General features: G+C 42.3%; 1 protein-coding gene across 2 annotated transcripts in view; it reads right to left on the bottom strand.

Moving 5' to 3' along the window:
* Nucleotides 1-1,531: 1,531 nt before the first annotated feature.
* Nucleotides 1,532-18,377, bottom strand: part of LOC103179351 (transcription factor EC) — a 50,389-nt gene continuing 33,543 nt past the window's right edge. For both annotated transcript variants that reach the window (XM_042335792.1, XM_042335791.1), the window contains exons 3-8: nucleotides 18,046-18,144; nucleotides 8,693-8,828; nucleotides 5,531-5,587; nucleotides 5,140-5,215; nucleotides 2,896-3,073; nucleotides 1,532-2,111 (exon numbers count right to left, since the gene is read on the bottom strand). In XM_042335792.1, the coding sequence (XP_042191726.1) occupies nucleotides 1,731-2,111; nucleotides 2,896-3,073; nucleotides 5,140-5,215; nucleotides 5,531-5,587; nucleotides 8,693-8,828; nucleotides 18,046-18,144 (927 nt within the window). In that variant the 3' untranslated portion in view covers nucleotides 1,532-1,730. The remainder of the gene's footprint in view (nucleotides 2,112-2,895; nucleotides 3,074-5,139; nucleotides 5,216-5,530; nucleotides 5,588-8,692; nucleotides 8,829-18,045; nucleotides 18,145-18,377) is intronic.

The following is an 18,377-nucleotide window of genomic DNA, read 5'->3' on the forward strand; positions in this document are numbered from 1 at the left end:
TTGGAACAGGAAGACATTAAATTACTTTCTATAGTGTTTGCATACTTAATGCAACAGTTCAAACTCTGACCCATATTATCCAATCTCTGAGCAATTATCTGCTCAGTGAACAAGTCCAACCTGGACAAGAGCAAGTAAAAGCACACAGCCTCGCTGAGCCCACTGGTAGGTCTGATACACTCTGAATTGTACCACTGCTCACGATTTGCCGCCTGCACTCGGAAAAACAAATATTCCCCTCGAGTCTGCCAAGAGCAATAGAGAAACTATGTCATTTGTGACATAGGGGGGTAATAATTGCCCCCCAAAATTTGGACACTCAATCTATGATTGTTTGTGGGACATTGCTGTACGCAGTTGGCTGCTGCGTTTCACCCACATGTTAGGTATACAGTCAATTCACTTTACAGTATATCCTGTGGAGCACTTTGAGTCATCTTAACACCATGATACAGTGCTATATCAAATACACAGATTATTATTATTATTTGGACCAACTCTTTCAGTGGCACCCAGTTCGGCAAATTCTTAGGTGCAGATCAGATTGCCTGCAACAGAACCAAACCAATGCATTGCACTTAATGTATCTTTGATGATTATTGCTACAATTAAACACTACAATGCTGACCTTGATGCAAGCCATTCTGTTTACTGCCATCGGGCAGTAAAACATAAAACAATTAAATTCAGGAATGTTATTTGAGTTTTTTAAAAAAAATACAAGTTTGCAATAGTCTGTGACTTACAACCAGCATCTCCCTTTTCCTTGAATGCTTATTTTTAAACAGTAGAACATAGAAAAAATACAAATATCTTGTTAAACGCCTAGTCAGCAAAAAAAATTGCAAAAGTTGCTTCCTCAGTGAACGCACACTCTCTCCCGACTAAAAAGGGAATTTTTTTTAAACATAGGTGTGTGGGTATATTTACAGAATCATATTCCCTCCCTTTAGCCAAAGAAAGTTACAATAAGCCCTTACTCAGATTTCAAGCATATACATAAATGGGCATGTTCTTTGTATTTGACAGATGTGAAATGTTTCCTGCCCACCTGAATTCTGTATCAAACTACCTGATGTCAGGAAGAAACCTGTGGTAATACATTAATAGCTACACGTGTCCCAGAGTAATAGCTACACCAAAAAAAAGGACTTTAATGTACATTTGCCTATCTCCTTATAATAGATACTTCACCCAATCCAATTTCTGCAATGATTTCCATTTTGTTTTAAAAAAACACTTGATTTTCTTTTACTGAAATGAAAATTGATGCGTGAGCTGCCTCATTTTTCAGCCTACGTGTGTACCCACAGATCAATTGCTACCTTGTTTATACTCGTGCGGTAAAGGGGTGCTTCAGCGGCTTGAAAATTCCACATCAGCTGCGAGCGCACACCTTATTTTATGTTTCTCTGACAATGTACAGGTTGCCATCTTTGTTCAGAACCAGCCTGCTTTGGAGCTCTGCTTCTCATTTCTCCTGGTCGGCCTGGATGCGGCCAGCGACCAGTTTGAAACAGCAAATAAACAAGCACGTGGAGGGAATTCTGACCTTCCATCTGAATTTGCATTTGACAGCATGACTGACGTACAAGCACCCCACAAGGTCTCCGCACTTAACCATTTAGCGGTCGACTCAAGGCATTTAAATCATTCAGTCATTCTGGAGAAGTCTAGCGATGGCCTGTCTCTCGCGTCATCGATGGGGCAGGTCGTGGGGGAAATATTATTTATAGATCATCATCGTCTGTGCTGAAGCTGCTTCTCCTGCTGCTGCCACCTTTGGACGCGTTGGGTGATTGCGCACTCAGCAAGGGGTCAACACCCAGTGGGGAGAGCGTGTCATCCATCAGAAGGTCGTCCAGTCTCTGCTCCGGCTTCAAAGCTGCGCTGAAGGACAAGTCTGTGAAGTGAGACAGAGGGTCCGAGAAGCTGGAGGATCCCTCACTCAAGTCGCTCAACATCTGGGGCAGGGTGGTCTGCTGCAGGAAGTCGGGGCTGCTCTCCTCCCTGTACGACTCGTGTTTGATAAGGTGCATGGCCAGTTCGGCTGTGCTGAGACCCGGTGTCATGGTGGGCAGCCCATGAGCACGTGCCTGCATTTCCAATTCCTACGGTTCAAGAGCAGAAAGTCAACCTGTGCCATAAACCTTAGGTGACACATGAAAGAGGTCAATGCGAATTTCATTTATTATGAAATACTCTAATGAATAATAAATACAGTTCACATTAATAAGAAGAATTGTATTTATTATCTGAATTGTATTTAGCATCTGATGTAGTGCCTTTTATGTCAGGAGGATGTCGCAATATGCTTCACAGGATTTACTGTAAAGTGTAGTGACTGTTCTTTTTTGTCGGTCAGCTGGGGCTCTCTCACAAGCAGAAACCCAGTGCGCTTAAGTATCCAAACCAAACAGAGTTCCACTTATGTATGCTGCCTATACATATATAGATGATTTAGATGTGGAGGGGAAAAAATGTGCCTAAAGATTAAAATTCAATAGGCGATGAATGTTCCTACAATTGGCATTTGCAATGTCACAAAACATTCCCCATTCTATACCTGGTCACAAGGATCAATTCAACCAACATTTGCTCTGTAAGATAAAAATTCAAAGCGCCCCCACTTATTAAGCTGATTACAGATATCATTTTTATTTTTTAAATAAAAATAATTAATTTTAGCGTTAAATAATAATACTTCTTACATTTCATATAGGGCCTTTCATGTCAGGAGGACACCTCAGTGTTTGATAGGATTTACTGTGAAGAGTCATAACTGCAGGTGAATGCAGCATCCAATTTGCACACAGAGAAGTCCCACAAACAGATAATGTCTTCTTTCACACTTCTCCGACCTCCCCCTCAAACATTGCTGGACTCCGTACTAACCTGAATTCGCAGCACCAGTCTCCTATTAGCCTGCTCCAGCTTTTTTTGCCGGTTTTCTAGTTCTCTGACACGATGCTGTTCTTTCTGCAACCACTTGATGTACTCTACAGAGGCTTTCAGAATCGTACCTTTGTTCCAGCGCATGTCACTGCAGAGTAAAAGGTCATCTTTTAGTAGTCTGCCTCAGCAAAGATAAAAAAGTTCATTAAATTAATACATTTTGAGACATGAATATAGCAATGCTGAATTCCTTTAACAGTTACTTAAGCACAGTACCAGCATGTAAGGAATACTACCGATTAGAACATGATTTTAAGCCCCGTTTTTAATGCATTAGAAAAACACTGTGCAATTCAGTGGGAAACAGGGAAGTTGTTTCAATACAATTATACAATACAATTTACATTGACGTATACCTTTCACATTGGGAAGATGTCTCAAAGCATTCAGGAACCCTACCACAGAGAGAACATTGAGAAGGAGGTTTTAGTATTACATTGGTTCGTGCTCTCTCAGAACATAGAATCATAGAATTATACAGCACAAAAGGAGGCCATTCGGCCCATCGTGTCTGTGCCGGCGCTTGAAAAAAGCTATCCAATTCAATCCCACTCCCCCACTCTCCCCGTAGCCCTGTAAACTTGTCCTTCCCATTAGAACAACATTTGGAAAGCGCCTTTCACATCAGGAGGACATCCATTAGATATGGTGTCTTCAGCAGTAGCCTGCTCAAGAACTTTGAAAGTTTTTTTTTTATATAAAGCATCTTATTGAAAGGTCCCAATTCTTTATTAGCATTAAAGGCTACCAGAACTCTTCAGCCCCAGCCAAAGCCTAGATCTACACTCCACAGTCCTGTCAACAATGGCCTAGAAGTAAGGAAACTACATCAATTAATTGCTAAATATTAAGATTAATGGAACTCTGTCATAATGAGGTACTTGAAATCCCAAACAGCTTTATTACAAGGCAAGATCACCAGGTCAGCCCTTCCTCGTTCTTTTCAAACAAGGGTACAAAGGGCCAAACACCAGACAGTAAACGGGAATCCAAAAGAGTTAACCTTCGCACAGGAAATTACATTGGGGGTGACCTATTTACCCAGAAGTCAGCCATTTATTTATACACGAAGGAAGTCAAAATAACAGATTTTGGATCACTGCCAATAACACTTATTGCATTCTAGGCACTTGCAATGATCTGATGACATGGACATTTCACCCACAAATATACAGTCAATTCACTTTGTGAAGTGCTTTGAGACGTCTCGAAGATGTGATAAGGCACGATATCAAATGCAAGGATTATATTGTATTTGCAGGCAGCGATGGAGCAGGTCCACATAACAACCACAAGCTTTATTATAGAGTTCCACTGCACTAATGCACAACAATCTATACTGTATTAATGCAGGTTCTTACACAGCAAATGTATTAATAAGAGGGTTTTTGGAAAAATCTATAAATAATAAGTTTGAGGTTCTGGCAAGAAAACCAAAACCTAATGTCAAAATGACAATTTGTTTTATACACGTTGAGATCTTTAATTTTAACCATTGTTCATCACTTAGTTATAATGTAATTCACATGCAATAGAAATGACTGTGCAACAGTATACGTAGATTAAGAGAAAAGTGTTCTTAGGGCTACAAATTGGCTTTTTAATAGATGACCGATTTCACGACACAATCAGCACAGCTCCCTGCAGATCACTAATAAAGAGCAGAGGCAGGATTCTCATAAATATAGATGTCAGCCTGGCTCAGTAGTAGGCAGCACTCTCCCCTCCAAGTCAGAAGGTTTGTGGGCTCAAGCCCCACATTGGGAATTTGAGCTCATAGTCTAAGTTGACACTCCAATTAAATGCTGGAAGATTGCTGCATTGTTGGAAGTGCTGTTCTTCAGATAAGGTTCTGTTAAAGTGGACATGGCACTAGAATCATATAAATTTATGGCACCAAATGTGGCCCTTTGTCTCATTGAGTGTACACCAACACTACTCAAAAGAAGGGAGTTTCTCCTGGTGTCTTGGCCAGCAAACATCTTTAAAAATTTTTTTAAAAATTGGGCATTCACTTCATGGCTATTTGTGGGATAATGCTTTGCGCAAATTGGTTACGCATTCGCCTACAAAATAGTCACTGCACTTCACACAGTAAAATCTTATGAAGCACTTTGAGACATTGAGACAACCTGAGAGGGCACAAGGTTTGTTATAAATATATTAATGTGGATCTATACTTACGGGTCATTTGATTTTGGAATCAGGGTCCCCAGCTCTTTGATACGATAATTGATGTTGAATCTTCTTCTTCGTTCAACTGTTGAAGATTTAAAAAAAACATTGTATGAATTGGCTTTAATTGTGGAACATTCAGAAACAATAACTTGAATTTATATTATTCCCTTCATGCAGGAGACATCTCAGAGTGTTTAACCTCAAAATGTCCCTCTGACTGTGCTCTTGGTCATCTTCCCCCACCCTATCTAGCTTAACCTGCCCCCACCCCATCGAGTGCTCAGCCAACTGTGTGAAGCACTTCGTGATGCCCTCCTGACTTGATGACTACTGTATTGATATAAATTGTATTGTGCCCCCGAGAGAAAAAGTAAAAGCTTTAAGACCCATGACTTACTTAAGTTGTGATTATCTTTCTTTTGTCTCTCTTTAACAAGTGCACGTGATTCCACATCTGTAGAAACAATCAATGAAAACGTGCTTACATTAGACAACCAGAAGTTCCACTGTTGCAAAAGCACTTAATGAAAAAGCGCATGGGTTCAGCCAGTAGGTAGTCTTAGACCTCATCTCCGCTGATTTGATGGCCTTAAATAGCAGTTTCCTTGCTGAGAGAAACGTCTGGACATTTCTAAACAGAAAAAAAGTCGTACATTCCTCTCCTTTCTGATTTAATAATGTTGCAGCTAGAACATTTCATAAAGAAATTAGTTTAAGAAACCCTGTTCTGTTCAGCGCTAGCTGGTAGTGGAGTCATATCCACAGGAGCCGTTCTTAATCCTGTTAACCAGCAAACGTTAGTCTCGAGTGAGCAATTGTAAATTGTCACAATAAGTCAGTGTTCTTAAAAAGCTACAATCTCAATGGCCGCTGTTCCGTTAATGTTCACATCGCAGCGAGGAATGTACAGACTCCTAAATTCATTAGGCTTCATTAAAGCATGATATTAATTAAAACATAAAGACAGAAGGCCCCATTCTTAGGTCGCTGAAAGTGGGCGTAAAGCCAGGAGATGCAACTCCAAACCATTCCTGGTGAGGTTGAATCTGTAAAGTTAAGGGGAATGAATACAAGACATTAACTTTCTGCTCAAAAAAAATCCTAAGCATTCTACTGCATCGAGGCCAACTTTTGAAACAAACGCACATGGGAGGACTCGGAAAGTTTAGAAAGTATTGCATTCTTTTTAGGGACTTCAGAAGGATAGATGGCAACCTTGTTCAGGGGGATAGTTGGTCAGAATTGATTGTGAATCTAGTTATGCTCTCAAAGAAAAAAAATGGACATTTCAGTCTGCCTCAGTTGCTAACAGTCTTGCCTCCAAGCCAGAAGTTTTGGGTTCAAACTTCAGATTGGGATTTTGAGTTTATTGTGTAGGCCGACACTCCAGAGCAGTACGGGGTGGGGGGGGGGGGGGGGGTGGATTGCTACATTGTTGTAGGAAGCCACCTTCAAATGATTTATTAAACTGACGTCCCATCAGATGGACATTAAAGCTTCCAGGATAGTATTCAAAAAAAGGGAATTTATTTTCCTGCTATCCTGGGCAACAATGCTCCAGATAAAGTGGTTAGTTACTTAATGGCTCCTTGTGGGATATTGCTATGCACAAATTAGCTGCTGTGTTTGCCTACAGACACACAGTCACTACACTAGACAGCAATTACCTGGGGAAGTGCTTTGGGGCATCAACATTATAGGCACAATATCAAACCCAAGGATTATTTTTTCAAATAACAAGCACAGTACAGAGTTCCCTAGATTCTTTCTGGACACATCTAATGCAGTATGGGACGTCCTCCTGACGTGAAAGGCTCTATACAAATGTAAGTTGGTTGTTGTAAATATAAGAATAGTTAGTGTCCATAAAAATCCCAACCCGTGTTGTCAAAGGACTCAATTGCCAGGTGTTCCTTCTACAATCTTTGTATGCGTACAGCGGGCAGTCTTCTTCAAACCAGGACTGGCTCTTTACGCGCTGAAAAACAGTCTTCCAGGTCATCAGGAAGTATTGTCAGCATCAACCTGAGCATCTGAAAGTCAGTCTTTCTCTTTAAATATAGAAAAGCCAGTCGGCTTCCTGCATGCACAATGGATTTTTTTTGGCAAATAAATGTTAGGGTTCACACCCCAATTGTACTGTGCTGAAGTCCATGTTATTAAAGGGGTTCTATTGTATCTCATCAAGAATGGCGGCTAGGATGGTTCGAACAGTGCTTGAAACGCGTTATATTCTAGGGCCAGTTTTGGTAACGTCACAGTATACACAATCAGATACAACAGTGAGCCACCTACTATATCTTGTCAATGGTTATTCACAGACTTCTACTATTTGATGGTGAATTATTTAATAGAGGCAAGTTAAACCAATTAAAAATGCATCCATAGTCAGCTTGACTTTGAAAAAGAGATTTATTCAGACATTCCATACAGAAGACACTTGCCCTGAAGGCTTAAGATTATGGATGGTTCGTTCTTTAAGGTCATCTTTACTTCATGCATGAAGATTCCTCCTCACAAATTAAAAACATCCTTTACTGGCACAGTCTAAATGTGGCTACAGATTTACTACCACCCTAAGATAAAACAGAAAACAAATGAGATGCTCACTGGTAAAAGCAGAAATAATAATATAGAACAATCCTTGCATGTGACATAGATATCATAGATATCTCAAAACAGAGTTTTTCTGGAAAGTGTAGTGACTCTATGTTGTAGGCAAACATGGCAGCCAATATGTGCACTTCAATGTCTCACAAATAGCCATGAAGTGAATGACTTTTTTAAAAAATAATCAGGTTGATTGTTGACCAGGACACCAAGAGAAACTCTTCCTCTTCACAAACAGCGTCAAAGGATCCTAAACATCCTCTTGATCAGGCAGACAGGATTTCATCTGAAGGACAGCACCTCCATTAAAGTAGCACTGCACTTGACTGAAATGCTATTTTAGACTGTGAGGTCAAAGTCCCAAAGTGGAGCTTAAACCCACAACCAAGGTGAGAAAAACTGAGCCAGTGTTGAAGTTGTCAACTTGCTTTTTACTTAAGTGATGCAAATTTACTTCATTTGCAAGCAATCAACTTGATATTGGACTACAGCTGCAGTAATGGATTTGGTCTGGGTATTTTGAGGTTTCTGTTACTAGACATTGCTTACAGAATCTGTAAAAGATTGTTTTAGATTTTCAGGTGCAATAGTGCAATCGTAAATAGAATTTTTCTGAAAAACAACACTGGAAGGCTCTGAGACGCTTTCCTGTGTGGAGGGTGCAATATAAGTGCAACTTGTTGTTGTTGTTAGGACACACGAGCCAGGCATCAAGAGCTCATCTCTTCTAATTGAAAATACTAGGAATAAAAGTGTATCCAAAAGACTACATCTTGATTTTAACCCCATTAAGTTGCTATGACTTGTAAATGGCTATTCTCAAAATTTACAATTTTTGAGATTTACATTTGCAATGACATTCAAGAATTAGTGCAAAAACAATCACACACATTAAAGATCACTCCAAATTCTTAGCAGCATGTACACCACTGAACAATAAATCACTTACTTCCAGAGTGTGCACCTGTTATTTCCCTTTTCACTGAATGGTTGGGAGAGCAGGAATTGCCAGTGAGTCCAATGTTGTTTGCAGTCATCCCTTGGTCACCACCATAAACGTCTAGAATGCTACTAGACATTGGCATCTGGTTTATCAAAAGAAAACACACAAGAAATCAAACCTGTACCATATCATGACAAAGTCTTCTGGTCTGACATTAGTTTCTACAGGACTTGCACTTTCCTTTTTGACATTCATTTATCCTACACTACAGGAATCCGAGAAAGTAAACTTAGCACTTTGACTTGAGTGTGTGCCATTTCCAGATGAGGTGACAACTAAGGTTAGGACTGGTGAATGAAGTTACTATTTATCTGCTTTGTCACTTTTCTTTTTAATTGAAGGGATGCAAATTTGTTTCAATTGAAAGCAATCAATCTGACACTGGCCCACAGCTGAGGCAATGGAAAGCTCATTGATTCCTTTCACCTGCACCTTGTAGAGCAAGTGTCTGTTCTCAGAGATCAACGACTACCATCAACTTCACTCAGAACAAGCTGAGTGAGGTTCCATGAAAGACATACATCAAACTGACAACTCCCTTTACCTTGCTCAATATATTGCTAAAAATTTGCATTTAATATTGCACCTTAAATATCTCAAAACATCACAAGATTTAAAGTGCTGTGACTGTGTGTTTTGTAGGTGAACACGGCAACCAATTTGCACACAACAATGGCTCACAAATAGCCATGAAGTGAATATTCAATTCAATCTGGGGGGATTGTTGGCGAGGACACTGGGACAAACTCCCTTTTCTTCTCGAATAATACCATGGGATTTAGAGTCCGCTTGAACAAGCAAACTGGATCTAGTTTCATGTCTCATCCTAGGACGCACCTCTGACAATGCAGCACTCCACCAGTACTATATTGGAGTGTCATTCTAGACTATAAGATCAAGTGCCAACATGGAGCTTGAACCCACAACCTTCCAACTCAGAGGCAATAGTGCTACAGACGGAGCCAGGCTGACACGTTGCACAATTCTTTGAAGGGAAAACTATCATAAAACACAATTAGGTCCTATCGTCTTTCATCCAGCTCATCTTCCCAAACTTATTTTTTAAAAACCTTTTTCTTCAAATGCACCTTCAGCCACCTCCTCTTTACACCTGACCTGTCTCTGTAAAGCGCATTGAGACGTTCTCCCTCTATAATTGTGTCTGTGGAAGTCTAAATGCCTCCACACTGACAAGTATTGCCCGGCAGTGTGGATTGTGTGATTCCTGTATGGCTGGCACTAACCTTGACTTTGACTGACAGTTTAAGCAGTTTGTGCTGTCACTTCCTGACGCCTGTCTGGTTATTGGAACTAATTACAAACTGTTCACAAGGAACATTGTTCTGGATGCTAGAGAGGCTTTTGAATAGTAACTCGATGAACTCATGAATAAGTTACAAGCAATTGTGTTCCGATTTGATCTGCAGTGAGTGAGCGGTAAAGTTGAGTGTGAGTGCTGTTTTTTGTCAATAGGCAGTGTCCAATAATGTATCAGAAGTCATCCACGCCTTTTACGCATTGCTACTGTGCATCAACCTCCTCTCCCATACATTGTGTGATTACTTTGGTTAAAATTTATAATACAAGTTACATTTATCCAGCATCTTTCACATCAGAAGGACGTCTCAAAGCACTTCACACTGCTGGCTAGATACCATAGCCATAGGTTAATACATATAATAATAATAATCCTCACATTTGTTATAGCGCCTTATCACATCTTGGAAATGTCTCAAAGTGCCTCACAGAATATACTGTAAAGTGAATTGACTGTACATTTTGTGGATGAAGTGCGGCAGCCACAAACAGTTGTGGATTGAGTGAACCAAAATTATTTTTTTGAAGGGATTATTACTCCGGGTAAGGCGATCCGACAATTAACTAATAACCGTTTTCCTATATACTGCTAGGTAAACAGAGACATGTGGAGTAAAGAAACTTGCCTAACGTTCCACCCTGCCTTGTAATTGAACCCAGGTCCTCTTGCTTATGAGGCAAGTGCTCTAACCAATATGCTACAGAGCTCCACAAAGCTGAAGAGGATGGGGGAGGAAAGATGACTGAATGCATTGACAAAGAAGGAAGTTATGAGACAGTAAAGCAAAATACTGCAGATGCTGGAAATCTGAAACAAAAACAGAAGTTGCTGGGAACACACAGCAGGTCATACTGTGAATGGTGGCATCGTCAGAGCAGGTTCAGCGGAGCAGAGGAACTCGGAAAAGGGAATGGAGTCCTTTTAGGAGGTGGAGTGGGGTGGGAGGATGTGTAATGCAGGTAACTGTGGGAGTTGGTGGGCTTGTAAAAGATATCTGTATCTATGCCCCAAGGTAGAAATGGTGAAGTCGAGGAAGGGAAGAGTCGGAGATGGACCATGTGAATGTTATGGAGGGGTGGAAGGTGGAAGCGAAATTGGTGAATTTTTGCAGCTCACTGCAAGAGCAGGAAGCTGCCCCAACACGTCGTCAATGTATCTGAGGAACAGGTCAGGGCATGGACCTGAGTAGGCCCGGAACAAAGAGTGTTCCAGGTAGCCAACAAACAGGCGGGTGTAGCTGGGACCTATGCGGGTTCCCAAAGCACCTTTCACACCAGAGCAGCTGAAATGTTTTCCTTTTTGCTCGAACGAGGATTCCCATCCACTGTAGTAAGCAGGTCCCTTGACCGTGTCTGCCCTATTTCCCGCACTTCTGCCTTCACCCTTTCCCCCTCTTCCAAGATCCCCCTAGTCCTCACATTCCACCCCACCAACCCTCAACATTCAACAAATTATTCTCTACCATTTCCGGCACCTCCAGTGTGATCCAATCACCAAACATATCTTTCCCTCTCCTCCACTCTCAGCATTCCGAAGGGACCATTCCCTCTGTGACTCCCTGGTTCATTCCTCCATCACCACCAACAGTTGCTCTCCTTCCCCTGGGACCTTCCCATGCTAGTGCAGAAGATGTAATACCTCCCCTTTCACCTCCTCCCATACCACTGCCCAGGGCCCCAAACACAGTTTTCAAGTGAGAGAGCAATTTACGCGTCCTACCACCAATGTAGTTTACTGCCTTCGCTGCTCACAATGTGGTCTCCTCTACATTGGGGAGACCAAACCCAGATTGGGTGACCGATTTGCCAAACACCTCCATTCTGTCTGCAAGTACAACCCTGAGCTTCCGGTTTCTTGCCACTTCATCTCTCCCTCCCACTCGTATTCTGACCTCTCCATCCATGGTCTCCTACACTGTTCCAATGAACCACAGCGCAAGCTCAAGGAACTGCACCTCATCTATCTGCTAGGGACCTTACAGCCCTCTGGACTCAATATTGATTTCAACAATTTCAGATCATAACAGCTCACTTTTCCTCTCCCCCTCTTCTGTGAGCATTGCCACATCATTTGGGTCCCAGATACGCCTTTTCTTTCTCTGATCTGCCTGTTTTGATGCAATTGCCCCCTTTGTATTGCATCATTAACACCTCTTTAACCCATGTTAACCCTGTCCTCTACCCCCATTTTCTCCTTTTTCTTCCTTGCCCTGCCTCCCACCTCTCTGTTAGCCCTTAAAAGCTTCTCCTTCCCAACAGTTCTGATGAAGATCTGGTGTTCTGGCCCACTTTGACTCACTTTCCTTTCTCCATAGATGCTGCCTGACCTGCTAAGTGTTCCCAAGTTATGAGACAGGTTTCGTATGTGGAGAGAGGAGGAATAGGGCAATTTTGTTTATATTGGACTGAACCTCTCACTTTATTCTTTGTGGTGTTCACAAGAAGCTACCCATGTAAAGAGTGCTATAAGTCATTGTTGTTGTCCACCTTTAAACAGAACAACCCTTCAGTAGAGTTTCTTGATTAAACTGTTACCCCCATTCAAGTTTTATTTTCTTTGTGCTGGTGAACTGTATCCTTTAGGTTATTGCAAACCTTCTGTGACTATTGACTTCTGTGACTATCACAGACATCGTCAACCTGTCCTTCTCCTCTGGCTCTATTCCCATTCCCTTAAAAACTGCCACCATCACTCCCACCTTAAAAAAACCCTCCCTTGATGCGTCGCAGCTATCAAGCTACCGGCCCATCTCCAACCTCCCCTTCCTATCCAAGGTCCTGGAACGAGTTGCGCCTCCCAGCTGCGCTCCTTCCTCTCCAACCATTCACTATTCGAACCCCTTCAATCGGGTTTCCGTGCTGCCCATAGCACAGAAACTGCCCTGGTCAAGGTCACCAATGACATCCTGACCATCTGTGACCAGGGCTCCCTCTGCCTCCTCGTCCTCCTCGACCTATCAGCAGCATTCGATACGGTCAACCATGCTATCCTCCTCCACCGCTTGTCCTCCCACCTAAACCTTCAAGGCCCTGTCCTTGAGTGGTTTAGGTCGTACCTCTCCCACCGTCTTCACTTTGTCTCCACAAATGGTTTTTCCTCCGGCCCCCGCACTGTCTCGTGCGGTGTCCCTCAAGGCTCTGTCCTCGGTCCCCTCCTCTTCACCCTCTATATGCTCCCCCTTGGTGACATCATCCGCAGACATGGGGTTAACTTCCACATGTATGCGGATGACACCCAACTCTACCTTTCCTCCTCTACCCTCAACTCCACGACCACCGATGTCCTGACAGCTGCCTGTCCGACATCGAGTCCTGGACGAGAGATAACTTTCTCCAGCTCAACGTGCGCAAAACTGAGGCCCTCCTGATTGGCTCACGTCAGCGCCTCCGCACCTCAGGCGCTGACAGCATCAGCATCCAAGGCTGCACTCTCCACCTCTCAAAGCCAGTCAGGAACCTCGGGGTTCTGTTCGACCCTGAGCTGTCCTTTCTCCCTCATATCTGTGCCACAACTGGCACCGCCTTCCATCACCTCCGGAATGTCGCCAGACTACGGCACTACCTCACCCCTCACGCTGCTGAAACTCTGGTCCACGCCTTTATCACCTCAAGGCTGGACTATGGGAACTCTCTCCTCGCCGGCCTTCCCGGCACCTCCCTCCACAAGCTGCAGGTCATTCAGAACTCTGCAGCTCGTGTACTGTCCCGCACCAGGCTTCGCGACCACATCACTCCCACCCTCGCTCGCCTCCACTGGCTCCCCATCCCCCAGAGGATCGAATTCAAGATCCTCATCCTCACCTACAAGGCCATTCACGGCCTTGCTCCCTCCTACCTCTCCGACCTACTATCCCCCTACCTACCTGCCCGTACCCTCCGTTCCTCTGGCTCCGGTCTGCTCCACATCCCCCGCCCCAACCGCCCTACCATCGGTGGCCGGGCCTTCAGCCTCTCAGCCCTGAGGCTCTGGAACTCCATCCCCCAGTGCCTTCGCCTTGCCTCCTCCCTTTCCTCCTTCAAGGCCGGTCTCAAGACCTTTCTCTTTGACCGTGCCTTCAGCTCCCCTCTCGACTCTCCCCTCTCGACTCCCCTCCTCGCTCCCTCCCTTCCCTCCCCTCACCCTGACCATTTCCCCCCTGCTCGGGTCCTGACCCAACTGTACAGCGCCTTGCGACGTCCTCCCGACGTGAAAGGCGCTCAATAAATGGAATCTTGTTGTTGTTGTTGTTGTTGTATTGCTTAACTATTTGAAGCACCCTGTGTTGTGTAACCTCCCTTTCCTTATTTGTTTGAACTTTCGTTTTTGAACATTTTGCTTATGTTAAAATGGAGCTCTTCTCTCACTTCGTCGTGCAGTTTTTCCATAACCAGGGACACAATGAGTAGAGATGAGCCTTGATTGCAGAAAGTAAATAGTTTTTCTCCATTGTAAAAAAGGAAAACTGAGGGAAGGAAGACCAGACCAAGATCTTTAAGATTTTCAGTGTAAGAGCTCTAAGTCAGTATTTTCAACACAGTTGAAGAGGAAGGTCTTCAGGTGTGATCTTCGCCTCCCCTCCTTGGTAAGGTGTCAAGGATGCTATACAAATGCAAGTTGTTTTTTGTTGTTTGAAATAATAATTGAAATGATATGCCCAGTTATTCTGTTATAGGCTGTAGTTATAGAATCATTAAAAGTTTACAGCACAGAAGGAAGTCACTCAACCCATCATGCCAATGCTGATGCTAGCTCCCCCACTGAAGTTATTCATTCTGACCACATTCCTCTGCTCTTTCCTACAGCCTTTAATATTATTTCTCTTCAAGCGCTTCCTCATTATTCTTTTAAACGTTGTGAAGGATATCGCAAACGTGTTATCTATCACTGCACCATAGAAATCCAGGACATTGTGTCATCTGGTTTGAGCTTTGGTTACTCTTTAATCCATTAATAACCTTCGAGAGGTGAACGGTTTCAATGGTTACAGGAGATGAGCAATTTTAAACTACACGTGAAAATATTTGAAGCAATTTGCTTACACGCTAAAATACTGCCACATTAAGCCTTTTACCCCAATATACTGATGCTCCATTGGCTTAAGCTTATTAACAGTTGTACTTTACAGCGTCCATTTTAAAAGAGATAGTGGTGTCTTTCTTTATATATCAAATCCTGTGCGCACTCTTTGAAAATTCAGGCAACAAATATATGCCAGGGTGGTGACAGAGAAATGGGTTTCAGTAAATACAACATTTTCAATGCTAAAAATTGAAGTTAAAGCCACAGGAAGTTACAGAACTATACACAAGTTTTACTCTTGAAGTTTTGTGGGAAAAATATCCTTAATCTCTGCCAGAATTATCTACACAAATCAAACAAAAACAGAAACCATCCACAACTGTGTTATTCTGCCATCAGAAGGACATACTTCCTCTGCTGTGCACTCGTTGCTTCTAGTACCAAGCAGACCCATTATGCCGTGACCACCACCAGAACTGATCGTAGCGTGATGCATTGATGAGAACAACAGCTCCTTGAGATGCATACGTAACAAATCTGCACTGTCCTTTGGCCTACAGAAAAGTGAAGTAAAGGAAACCCACCGAGGACGGTTGTTTATCTGCACAAGTAGCTTATTTGTGGTAAATCTAGAGCTTCCTCCCCCAAAATGAATGAGAAGATGTCATAAAGGTTAGACACCCGGAGTCATCCTAACCAGGATCCCAGTGTTCTCAGCAGTAATACTTTAGCAGCTTTTTCCTGGATAAAACACAAACTTTAAAATGTTTTAAGTTAACCATGCTCTCTCGCAGGGTTGTGTGCAGTTCAGTTCTGCTATACTTTACGCTACACTATATTTGCCCATATTTCTAAATGAAATGTCTATAAATCCAGTCAGTCTTCTCACTTGCACTAGGAAATAACAAAATAAAAGGTCCATTTCTTACCAGCTTTATTTTCTGTGACTCTATAAACTCTACAACAGTAATTGCTTTGCGTTTTTCTTTCATCTTTGTTTCTCCCTCAGAGCTGCTGTGTGAGCAGGAATTAGAGTGCATGTGCTGAGCATCAGTTTGTGGAATAAATGAACTTTGATTCCTTGGACTTTAACACTGTCTGATACATACAGTGTAATTCGCACATTCATCTGCCTCCAGGCCATTCAGCTGTGTCAGGCAGTGCAATGTTAATGTTTACTCACTTGTAAGAACGCTTTCAACAGAAGCTAAATCGTAAGGCAAGGAACCATGTATTGCTACACTCAGTGTCAGCTATTTAGTGCTCTGGTCAGACTGCACATAGGGAAATGCATACAGTTCTGGTTGTCAGACAATGAGGGGCTGCCCAGGCCATAGAAAGTGGGGAGGTGAGGGCAGCATTTCTTGGTTCTCAAACAGGGCGTGTGACTCTCAGCAGGCAAAAGGTTGGTCCACCCATAGACTACACCGCTCCATGTGAAACAATCTGTGCAAGAGTTTATATTCTAATAAAACAGTTCTGTTTTGAAACCTGTTTGGTTGTGCCATTCATTGTACACTACATGTTTTGAGCACATGAGGTACAGTACAACTGTTTGTGGAAAACTGCTGCACCCAATTGGTTGCCACCTATCCCACAAAATATAATCAATTCACTTTACAATATATTCTGTGAAGTGCTTTGAGATGAAGATGTGATAAAGTGCTATATCAAATGCAAGGATTATTATATTATATATATTATCATATTACTGTGCAGTACTGAATATGGATAGAATAGGCTTCCATAGCTTTAATATGAATGGGTTAAACATGGTACTGAAACCTTGCCTTAATATCACCAGCCAGTAGGATACTTGTGCATTTGTTATGTGTTAGTCATATTAAATCTGACTTATATAGAACTTTACATAAGTCAAATATGATATAACTTATGCAAGTTTGACATAACTCATATTTTGCATAAGTCATATTAAGTGTATAGTCCCAACTGAAACAACTTGTTTGAGGTTTACTGTAGTAAATTCCATTTTAATTTCATTTGTATTTAATTTGTATTTAATTCCATTTTCTCTTCCCCTCCTTAGTAGTGGAATACTGAACCATGGTCAAGGAGAATAGAATGTACAGTATAGGCTATGTTACACAGGACGGAAACAAATAGTGTGGCCAGTGCGGTTCTGCAAACATGTCTTGTTGTGCAGCAACATTGGACACCAAAAACTAAAATAGCCCGATGATGTTCAACTGGCAAAACTTGACTGTAGTTTCCTGCACCATAATACAGTATTACCAGTGTAACTAATGTCAGCAATGGAGCCTAACTCTGTCCATGCTGGTTACAGTGGAACAAAACATAAAAGTGACTTAATCTCATAGTCAAAACTTGAAAGTACAGCATGTTCCACTCAAGACAGGCAGAACTGCTCCCTGACTGCTAAATGACCCATTGGGCAATTTCCTCGCTAGAGACACTATTCAGTCAGGAGATATGACTCGACTGTATCATCACGGACCCTCAAGGAGGCAAAATAATAATTGGAGAAATATCTAAACTGATTAGGTGTAAGGCCCAATGGTATTTTCTCACTATAAAGCTTTACTTCTATGGATAGCTCTATGTTCAAGTCCAATGTAGGGATTTTGAGCTCATACTCTAGGCTGACACTCCAGTGGAGCACTGAGAGTATGCTACATTGTCAGTGCTTCTTCAGATGAGATGTTAAATTGAGGTTCCATCTGCCCATTCAGATGGACATTACAGATCACATGGCACTATTTGAAAGTGAAGGGAGTTTCTCCAGTGTCCTGGCCACCAGCCCCCTCCCCATATAAAATTCATCATTCGCTTCATGGCTGTTTGTAGGACATTTCTGTGTGCAAAATGGCTGCTGTACTTACTTACACAGTGAACTGTAAAGAATATCCTGTGAAGCGATTTGAGACCTTTTAATGACACGGTAAGGTTCCCATAACAAATGCAAACATTATTCTTTACTTCATTTTTGTAATCGACAACTTACTGTGTTGGGTATGAGATGTGACGGCTCCATGCAGCTGAGGTTATCATCATTGAAACAGCTGGATTCCAAGCTGATTATATCATCAATCACTTCGTCCATCTGAAAACAAAGCGATATGCAACTCAAGATGACAGATTCAGAATGTTCAGTGCTCTCAATGCAAGTGTCTGCTTTATCAAGTTATTGACTGAGAGCAATAATAAAAGTAGAGAAAAGGTGTGGGACTTGTGTAAGTTCTGTCCAGTACTTACCTGTGAAAGTACCATATATGCTGCTTAGCCCTTCAACGTGTCCAAACTTTACATGTGTAAATATTGAGTATCATCCCCAAC

This window comes from Callorhinchus milii, unplaced genomic scaffold (assembly GCF_018977255.1).
Source record: "Callorhinchus milii isolate IMCB2004 unplaced genomic scaffold, IMCB_Cmil_1.0 Scaffold5, whole genome shotgun sequence".
NCBI classification, from domain to species: domain Eukaryota; kingdom Metazoa; phylum Chordata; class Chondrichthyes; order Chimaeriformes; family Callorhinchidae; genus Callorhinchus; species Callorhinchus milii.